Source organism: Garra rufa, chromosome 17, assembly GCF_049309525.1.
Source record: "Garra rufa chromosome 17, GarRuf1.0, whole genome shotgun sequence".
NCBI classification, from domain to species: domain Eukaryota; kingdom Metazoa; phylum Chordata; class Actinopteri; order Cypriniformes; family Cyprinidae; genus Garra; species Garra rufa.
Window position 1 is genome coordinate 40,225,025 of NC_133377.1, and position 11,249 is coordinate 40,236,273.

General features: G+C 34.3%; 1 protein-coding gene across 1 annotated transcript in view; it reads left to right on the top strand.

Annotated features, from left to right (window-relative positions):
* Window positions 1-1,791: 1,791 nt before the first annotated feature.
* Window positions 1,792-11,249, top strand: part of LOC141290268 (zinc transporter ZIP4-like) — a 20,567-nt gene continuing 11,109 nt past the window's right edge. Inside the window, exons 1-3 of the mRNA XM_073822457.1 lie at window positions 1,792-1,992; window positions 6,326-6,530; window positions 6,735-6,883. Coding sequence (XP_073678558.1) covers window positions 1,792-1,992; window positions 6,326-6,530; window positions 6,735-6,883 — 555 coding nt within the window. The remainder of the gene's footprint in view (window positions 1,993-6,325; window positions 6,531-6,734; window positions 6,884-11,249) is intronic.

An 11,249-nucleotide genomic window follows, 5' to 3' on the forward strand; every position in this document is an offset into this window, starting at 1 on the left:
CTCTGTTTACTTTGTGGATGTGTGAACTTTCTACATGTGAACCGCGCCCGAGTCCAACTGAACCATCCTCTGGCCCACCTCTTCCAAGCGGGCCAGGGACGGCTAAACGAGCTGTGCCCGGGCTCGGTTCCGAGCACTCACACTAGTCAAACGAACCGCGCTTTGGTGGTCAAACGCACCCAGGCACAGTTCAAACGGCCTAGTGTGAGTACACCCTTAAACTCATCCTATTGTTACCTCCACTGTTTACAGTGTAAAAAGTTTTCACCAGTCTCAACTTAAAAATGCAAGTTTAGCAGCTGCCTTAAAATTTTAAGTTATTTCAACTCACAAGTTAAATCAACTCATTTTTATTGTAATAAGTTCAAATGACTTGTAGTTTTACGCTCATTTAACTTAAAATTGTAAGGCAGCTGCTGAATTTAAGTTGAATCTGCTGAAAACTTTTTACAGTTAAGACGCATATCCTAAATCTGATTATTTTTGCTTTGTTTCAAAATGTTTGCAATACAAATTAAAACTGCACCCGAAAAACACTTAAAAAAAATATGTTACCTTTAACTTTAAACTGTCACTACCTTAAATTTAAGTGTAATTGTATATGTGATATAAATGGAATATTGCTTCATTTTAATTTGTAATGAACGTTTGAAGCACTTACGTTATTAGACTCTAGTAACTTAAGTGCTTATTTGTATTTACTTGAACAGAATTCTAATTTACTTGCTAAAACTATGTAATCCAATTGCCTCAAATAAACCAATCGCTTACTTAGTTTATCGGTTTGCATGGTTTTAGCAAGTAAATTAGATTTCTGTTCAAGTAAATACAACAAAGAAATTCCAAGTTGCAAGAAATGTTTCATTATTTAGCTCAACTTGCGTGTAAGTTTACAACACTAAATAAACCCTTGTTAATATAAAATGCTATTCTTATTTTACTTTACTTTTTTCAAGGCAATTGGTTTGCATGCTTTGTTAAGTAAGGTTTACTAATTAAAATTTACAGTGTAGCAATGAAGTTCCTCATCCTAATTGTGTTTGTTTACTGTTGCCAAGATAACTTGTTGCATTAATATAGAATGTGATGTGTCAGGTTTGTGTTTATCAGCATTTTACAACTTCAAATGCTGCCTATCCAGACAGATTTTAAAGCTTAATGACTATAGAAATGTTTTGGATATTACCAGCAGTTGGTCTCCTTTACACAGTTAGTTGACTTTTGACTTTATGTATGAATAGGATAAATGACTCTTTAGGAGAAAGACAATCTGGCCTTATATGTACAGCATGCAATCTTTTCCAAACTGTAATATTTAACACCACCAGTTGAATTGTTTCCCAAATGTGCCTATTTGAGTTTCTCCATTCAATGAATGCTTCCCTCATTTGTGTAATTAGGCCCATTCTGAGAGAAGAGGTATTGATGTGCAGCATTTCAATATGCTGCAGCTCTTCTTAGTCATTTTGTGTATGAAATATCACATGTTCGGTATTATTTCTAGAAGGCAAGTGTTGAAAAGTCTGGAAATGTGATCTCCAGACCAGGCAGCCCCTGTCCGAACCCCTCAGTGCAGGTGAACGGAAGAGGCTTCCCTCCTTTATGAGACGTATTTGAGTGCAGGTGGAGAAGTGACCAATCAGAGGACAAGCAGAGCTTCTACCTGAGCAGGTATCACCCGTGTGAGGATTTTTAAAGCTGCTGTGCGTGTGTGTTTTCAGGCAGTCTAGCGGAACCATCTCACCTGAAAACCCCTCTGAATACCGAAAATCGAGGCAAAACACACCAATTATGAAGACTAGAGGTGTTCTGCTTTTGTGTTTCGCCTGCCTCGGCGTGTTTACCGGCGCTCTTGGCGATAAAAAGGACATCTACGGGAAAGTCGTGAACTTGCTGGCTCCAGGTGAAGAGTACCTCACAGAAGATGCTCTTCACTCGCTGTTTGAACGGCTGGAGAACCGTGTGCAGTGCTCCGGCGTGTCGTGTGGAAAGGTAGGATATATTTCTGGAAAGGTCGAGGTCCAGCGCGCGCACACGGCGGGTGAAGGCTCGTGCGCTACAGCTGAGAGAATAAATCTGACTGAAGAATTTGCGCGTAAATCACTGTTTATAGGTTTAAGCATATGGATATGAAACGTATATAGGCTAAAAAGTTAATAACTGTTTGGAGAGAATAAATCTTTAATCTCCTTTTGACCTATCTTTGAAGTGGTCCTGTGCTGTGACAAGTTACTTTTTCCAGTATAGAAGACTTGAGATCGTTCAACACCTGTTGTGCACTTTTGGGACATGTTGTGCTTGAACTTGTGGCATTTATCTTTATTTAAAATGTATGATTATGTTCCCTGCTAACAAAAATATGTTCTACGAATGTTTCACTAACGTTCCCATTAGATTCTGAAAATGTTATTTTCGAATGTTCATTAACCGTTTACAACTAAAACGTTTTAGGAAGAAAAAAATATTTGTAACGTTTTTAGAACATTACATTTCATCATTTTACAAATATTATGGGAAGTTATTTTTATATGTTCTCTGAATGCTCTAAAACAAGTAGCTAGTAACATTTAACGAAACATTAGATGAATGTCAAATTTAAATGATTCACGAAGAAAAAGCTTTGAACGTTTCTAGAACATTTTCTAAAAACTGATAACGTCGAACAAACACTCTATCAATAATAAAAGTTGAGCAAAAATGAAATGAAATGTTTCATTTACTATTTTAAAATGGTAAACCGTTATATATATATATATATATATATATATATATATATATATATATATATATATATATATATATATATAAACAGGTTTCGCTCTCCTTCAGTTATCCTTTCAGATAAATGTTTAAAAACGTTTTTTGTTGGTTATTCGAAAATTTAGGGAACATTCCATTTAATTCATTTTACAATCATTATGGAAAGTTACTTTTGAATGTTCTAAAATGAGTTGTGACATTTAAAAAAAACATTTAATGAACTTTCACGTCCATTAAAATGTTTCAGGACAGAAAAAAACATTGTTAGCGTTTTTATAACATTTTATTTCCATTTAATTTTACATACATTATATCACTTATAAATGTACTCTAAATGTTCTAAAACATTTTTAAAACGCTTTATTTTAACGTTTTTAGAACATTTGTAAAGACTGATAACGTTGAACCAAAAATCAACATTACCGGGATAATGTAACTTTGCGTGAAGCTTGCCAGAAAATTCCTTGGGTCATTTAATATTTTAAACGGTGAACAATTTTGAAACTATTAAAAAAACCGAGTTTAACCATTAGGTCTTCGGGTAAAATCAGTTATGTAAAAAAATAAAAGATAAAAGGCAATGTTTGCTATTTTGGTTTTATTGTATTCACAAAACCAACATATCTTGATCACCAAAAGCACTAGAAAAAGTGTTTGAGCTTTGACTCTTTAGCCTTATAGGTTTCCGAGGCTGTGACACTCAAGCCCTATAACTATAACATTTATACACCTGCTTCATGAAATATATAACCATCAAATTCTGAACAATAAACCCATGGTTTTCTGGGGGGGAAAACAATTAACAAAAAAAAAAAATGTATTAAATTGTTATTGTTTTTCTGAAAACATCACTGAGATTATAATTTTTAAAATGTATTTATTTTTATTTCTTTATATATTTGACCATTTATTTAATCAGTCATATAGGTGCAAAGTTTTTTTCTTTAGAGGTGAAACGGTAAAATCCTAATAATTTACAGTGCGTCTCCACAATAGTAAGACACTTTCTAGAAATCTTTTTGTTTTATCTGTTTGATTTGTTTTTGAGGACAGTGGTAGTTAACAATGTACCACGGTTATGAGATTTTGACAGGAACTGTGTCGAGTTTTGCATGTCTGTATTTGTACATTGAACTTTGTATTACTTTAAACATTATTTTTTATGTAGATTGGAGATGTGTGTTCCTCCATAAAAGTCTCTTTAGTTGGATAAATATTAACTTTTTTATTATAGGCTTTAGGTTTGTTAGCAGCAACACATTTCCATAAAAAGGCTAAATTAAATATTATTTTCAAACAGATTGAATTCCGAGATCATCTAAGCTCATCTTCAAAATAAGTCATCTCAAATAAATCAGTTTTTAAGGCAAGAAGACACTACAGGTGAATAGGGTAAAACAAATCAGAAAATACTGTCAACAACCAGGAAAAAAGAAAACATTTTATTCCTAAAACCATTTTCATAACATATCAGGCAAATGATATACAAACCCCTTTATAAAAACCATCAGAATATAAATATAGAATATAGAATGAAACTGTAAACTTAGAAGCAATAGTAAATTTGTGCAAACAATTTTCACTCAATTAATTGCAATTAATTACAAAGAAACAGCAGTGTAACATTGAAATAAACAACATTTTAAAGTAGAAAGACTGAAATAGTATTTCTTGTAAAACAATCCAACAATCTTCAATTATTTTTCAAAATGTAAAACAGAATTTTAAATCGACCAGTGGATGAAAAACCAGTGGCTTCACCCAGTGTCTTGACTTTTATATAAAACAGTTGCATTAAATACAAAATTTTTATGTGATTCTGGACCACAAAACCAGTCTAAAGTATTGCAGGTTTAGTTGTAGCAACATCCAAAAATGCATTGTATGGGTCAAACTTACAGATTTTTCTTTTATGTCAAAAATCATTAAGATATTAAATAAAGATCATGTTCCATGAAGATATTTTGTAAACGCCTTACCATAAATACATCAAAACTTAATTTTTGATTAGTAATATGCCTTGCTAAGAACTTCATTTGAACAAATTTAAAGGCGATTTTCTCAATATTTAGATTTGTTTTGGTTTTTTGCATCCTGAGTTTCCAGATTTTCATAGTTGTATCTCGACCAAATATTGTCCTATCCTAACAATCCATATGTCAATGTGGAAAGCTTATTTATTCAGCTTTCAGATTATGTATAAGTCTTAACAAAAAACAACAACAAAAAAACATCCCTTATATATCTCACATATGTGACCCTGGACCACAAAACCAGTCTTAAGTAGCACGGGTATATTTGTAGCAATAGCCAAAAATACACTGAATGGGTCAAAATTTTCGATTTTTCTTATATGCCAAAAATCATTAGCATATAAAGTAAAGATCAGGTTCCATGAAGATATTTTGTAAATTTTTTACCATAAATATATAAAAACCTGATTTTTGATTAATATGCATTGCTGAGAACTTCATTTGGACAAATTTTAAGGCGATTTTCTCAATATTTCGTTTTTTTTGCACCCTCAGATTGCAGATTTTCAAATAGTTGTATCTCAGACAAACATTGTCCTATTTTAACAAACATCAATGGAAAGCTTATTTACTCAGCTTTCAGATGACGTAAGAATCTCAATTTCGACTAATTTACACTTATGACTGGTTTTGTGGTCCAGGGTCACATAAAGTCTCTCATTGAATAGTCTCCATCTTTATTTCATCTTCATCTTTCTGTCTCTTGTATATAGTGTCTTTCAGTGGATCATCTCTCTCAGCTGTTGAGTAACTACAGCAGCTCACAGGGGCTTCACATGGAGGATTTCTTCACCGTGGCTCCTGGATTCTGTTTGTTCCTCAGCGCTCCGCTGGAGACCTGCAGGGCCGTACAGGAGGGTAGCTGGGCCGAAGAGACCGATCACTTCATCGAAACGCTCTACGGCCACGACCACAGCCATAACAGCACCACCGAACATCCTCCTCATGGAGACATCACTGAAAATGAGGGATTGGAGAAGATGTTTGACGATATAGAGAAATACTATCAGCCTGACACACATGAGGTCAGCACAACTTACTTATATTAGTCCTTAAGATTAAGATTTATTTTGTTAGCCCTCCCATTGTGAAGAGTTAATTTGACCCATATTTGATTTACAAATTGCTTAAAATACTGTTAATTTTGATTTTATATATTTTTTTTCTCATTTAAGGTGATGAATGTGCATGCAAAGTTTCAACACAAGACTCAACACTAAAGAGTCTTGTTCAATTTCTCTTTCATGTGATATGTTTTTACTCTATGACAAGCTACAAAGAGGTTTCTTCCGTTACATGAATCTATATCACTTTAATTTTGGGCAATGAAAACTAAAAGTTGTACTTAATTTTGAACACAACATGAGGGTCAGCTATATGTCTGTAAAGTAAATTCATGCAAAGGCTAATTGCTGCTTGACTTTTGGCATTGAGACTGACAGCAAACCTCTTCAGACGCAGCCCAAACTGACACATGATGGACGTTTGACGCTGACGGCAACATCTGTCTTGCGTTTATCTGTTTGTTTTAGCCCTGTCTCACTATGAAGGACATCCTGGAAGAGAGCAGCCATCAGCACGGCGATCACATGCACACAGAGCTGGACTCTGTGATGGGAAACGTCCTCTATCACGCCCTGCGTGGAGACTGCATGAAAGCACATGACCTTCCTGAGCAGCAGTACTTCCTGGATTACATCTTCAACCATTTCGGCACAGATGATCTTATGCTTCAAGGTATGACTGTCTGAGAATCCTACAATAGAATACATCTGTTGAGCAATTAATTTTCATAACTCAGACTCAGTGTTGTTATCATTTACAAAAACTAAAACTATATATATATAATATAATATATATTTTTTATGTATTTTTGTATTTATGTATTTTTATGTGTGTGTGTGTGTGTATATATATATATATATATATATATATTTCCAGAGTTCGAAGGGCTTCTGACGGCTTTAAACCTCGGTGGAGGGGAACATGACCATGACCATGATAACCATGACCATGACGCTGAATACCAGCACAGCAGAAACAGCCACAGTCATGAGGATGCTCATCGAACCAACAGCAGCTGGGACACGGTAATCCTGAGATTATCAACTGTTTTTTAGTCAGCCAAACCACTTAAATCTACACTGTCAGTCAACCGTTTTTTGACCAGTAAGATTTTTTTTTTTTTTTAAAGACGTCTCTTCTGCTCACCAAGCAATTTATTTGATCTAAAGTACAGCAAAAACTGTACAGTTTTTAAATATTTTTACTATTTAAAATAACTGTTTTCTATTTAAATATATCTTAAAATTATTTTATTCCTGCAAAGCTTAATTTTTAGCTTCGTTGCTCCAGTCACATTTCCTTCATAAATCATTATCAATATTCTGATTTCTGATTTGCTGCTAAAAAAAACATTTATTGTTATTATTATTATTATTATTGTTATTATTTTGTTGTTGTTGTTGTTGAAAACAGCTGAATAGAATTCTTTCAGTTTTTTGATGAATAGAAAGTTCAGAAGAAGTCTTTATCATCACTTTTGATCAATTTACAGCATCCTTGCTAAATAAAAGTATTCATTTCTATAATTTCTTTCCTAAAAAGAATAGTATAATGTATAATGTTACAAAACGTTTTTATTTCAGATAAATGCTGACCTTTGGATATTTTAATTCATTAAAGAATCCTGAAAAGAAAGATAACTAAACTGTTTTAAATATTGATAATGATAATGATAAGAAAAAAATGTTTCTTTAGCAGCAAATCCGCATATTAGAATGATTTCTAATGGATCATGTGACACTGAAGACTGGAGTAATGATGCTGAAAATGTAGCTTTGATCACAGGAATAAATTACATTTTAAAACATATTCAAATAGAAAGCAGTCATTTTAAATACTGAACATGCTGTATTTAAAAGTTTAAGTTTTTTTGCTGTCCTTTGGAACAAATACATGCAGGCTTGGTGAGTAGAAGAGACTTCTTTAAAAAACACTTGTTCAAGATTTTCCCCTCTGAGATTTTGAGTTAAATAGTAAAAAATATTTGATGTGATTGATTTTATGCACAAGGGGTACTGGAATACATTACCTGTGTTGAATTTCGTTGAATTGTAATTCACTTACTATCATTCATAAAACATAAAACATGACTTTTCCTGTACATTCTGTATAGGTTTATGGGGCATCATGGGAAATCTTTGCACGCCACAGAAATCCAATCATTTAGCCGTGTATGTTGACGAAGAGAGCAATCATGTGGCTGCGCTAGAAATCATTACGAGGCCTTTAACATGAAGTGTCAGCGGCGGTCGCTAATGTTTATTTCTCTTGATGGATGTTGTGACATACGTGTCTCATTTGTCCACAGTCATAATCACAGTGAAATCAAGCACCACGTTGCTTATGTACATCCAGCTCATTTTTAATCAGATGCCCATTTTCCTACCCTGGAAATCCAGAGGTCTCGCGAGAGCACAATTTGAATTGTCTCTGCAAGACACTCTGGCATCGAGCAATGATGCAGGTTACTGCAATACGTAAGCAATTGTGGGAACCAATCAAATCGGTGTATCTGATGTAGGCGGGCCAGAGGCGAGCTAAGCTGATGATGACAGCACTGCGACGTCCGAATCATATAGTAAACTTTGAAAGATCGCTGTTGCTACAGATGAACAACAAGTTGTTTGAAACGGCTTTGGCCGCTACAATGAACGAGTTAGACTTGGCTTTCCATATAAAAGAGGAACAGAAAACAGAAAACTCGAATCGTTCCTTTGCAAGAAGGACGTTTTTGCTGTTTTGCCGACTGGATACGGCAAGAGTTTAATCTATCAGTTCACGAGTTCACGCTTACATATAATTAGCCGGAGAATAGTAGTGCATGTTTGGCGTGCTGTCCGGTGAAGGGCTCCGAGCTCGGGAGTGGCCCGAACCCAGAGTACGTTACCCCCCAATAGGAGTAGCGAGAATTCGGAGTGATGAGATGGGGTGGTGGAGGTTTACTGATAAACCATCGAGTGAATTGAGGTGAGTCAGCTGTATTTAAACCTATGGAGCTGATTGACTTGTGATGTTTACGCTAAGCATCTGACGCGCTTCTTCCGAACTTTGTTAATGAAACATCATTTAGCTCTGCTGGTAGCTAAGCGTGTATTGTTGTGATTGGTCGTGGCGTTATCCAATTGCATGCAGTTAGAGTTTTAAATGCATGCTTGGTGCCGCCCCTCGAGTTAGGCAGTATTCATTGCTCAATAGGCCTATGTCACGCAACAATTGAACGTCTCTGAGTGGGGAGACGGCAGTTCCGGTTAGCTTTTTAGGGACGTTCTAAAACGCTTAACGTGGCTTAATGTACGTAAAAAACTACCAGGAAACCCCAAATTTCTGTCAAACCTTACTTGGAACAAACACTAACTACTATCAAAAGAACGAGTCCTTATTCGACAGGTAAAGTGAATAATATCACGTTAAGCGTTTTCTCCCTCATAGAAGCCCGTTATAAGGAAACAGCGTAACGTGGTTTAACGTATCTTAACAACGACTAGGGAAAACAAACTTCTGTTAAATTTCAGTTATAATAAATACTTGCTGCTGTCAAACGAATGAAATATCATTCAGCATATAAAGTGAATAATATCACGTTAAGCGTTTTATCCCTATATAACTCCATTAAGGAAAAAGCATAACATGGTTTGTTATAATAGACTTCTATGGGGGGCGATCACTTTATATGCTGAATAAGAGCTCGTTCTTTTGACAGCAGCAAGTATTTATATTAAGTAAAATTTAACAGAAGTTCGGTCTTTCCTGATCGCTGTTGAGGTACGTTAAACCACGTTAAGCTGTTTCCATATAATGGGCTTCTATGAGGGAGAAAACGCTTAACGTGATATTATTGAATGTCAAAGTCAAGTGTATTTATATAGCAGAGATAAGTGTAATACATGTGTCAGATAAAACATCCTTTTTAATTAATCGAATTTTGTTTTATTTACAATCATTGGTGGGAATACATAGATGGGGCTGATCGTCCCCCCAGTTATTCCAGGGAAACCGGGTTGGTGTAGTATTTTAAGTTTCTTCCGACCACTTTGCGAGACGTAGATGCTCTCCTTGTTGAAATGCAAACTGCAAACGAAAGTGCTGCCCCGGAGAATATTAAAAGAAGGCCCCTCATCTCTCTTTATTAATCTCACCCAAGACTTGCGTAGTGTTTCGTCGTAGAGCAACCTGGTACGCTTCGAGAACAACTGCTGCCATTGTTGTTATCGTTGCAGTAGCGTTACTAGCAATGACCGGAAGTTCTATTACCCTACTCCGCGTTCCGGAAGCAGGAAGTGAGACATAGGCCTATCCCAGACCCTTAATCTTAATAGATTAGGGTCTGGATTTTTCCAGGCTACCATTTTCCACAAGTTGATTCTTTAGGGTCTTAATAAAAGGAAGTCTATAACATACTTTGGTTAAAATTTCTCAATGGTCTTTTTACCTTGTTAAAATAAGCCCTTTTTAGAGTGAGCTATTCATGTTTCTTTAAATGCTAATGAGCTCTGCTCGCCCCGCCCCTCTGTGCCATGGGATGATGAGTCGTAATGCTTACTTTAGCCACGTTTAACCGTGTTTAGCTGTGGAACTGGCTAACTAGCACATTATTAAGAAAGGCCATTTGCAAAGATAGATAAAAAAAAAAACTTGTACTCACAAGCTGTGGGTGAAGCTGCATCAAGAACGATTCGCATGAACATGGATGCAGTGTAGATCTGGATCACTTTTCAGCGGCTCAGATGTCAGGAGTAAATGACGACTGCTATGTTCATTATTATATCCAGTAACAGAACACCTCAGTCGCTTAATCTGAGACTTTCATGTCTTCCTCTGCACCTGAGTCACACGATCAGAGTCGGACCGTTTCAGCTCGATGAAGGCGGGTCTAAGGTAAGGCGCTCATGTCAATCAACTATCATGGGAGTGGCCTCTGTCTGTGTGCTGTCACACCGACAAGAAGCTGAGAATGACCTGATTTTAAAAAGGGAATATTACTATTAAATATATATATATATATATATATATATATATATATATATATATATATAATATATTTTATTTTATATATATATATATATATATATATATATATATATATATATATATATATATATAATATATATATATATATATATATATATATATATATATATATATATATATATATATATATATATATATATATATATATATATATATATATATATATATAATATATATATATATATATATATATATATATATATATATATATATATATATATATATATATATATATATATATATATATATATATATATATATATATATATATATATATATATATATATATATATATATATATATATATATATATATATATATATATATATATATATATATATATATATATATATATATATATAT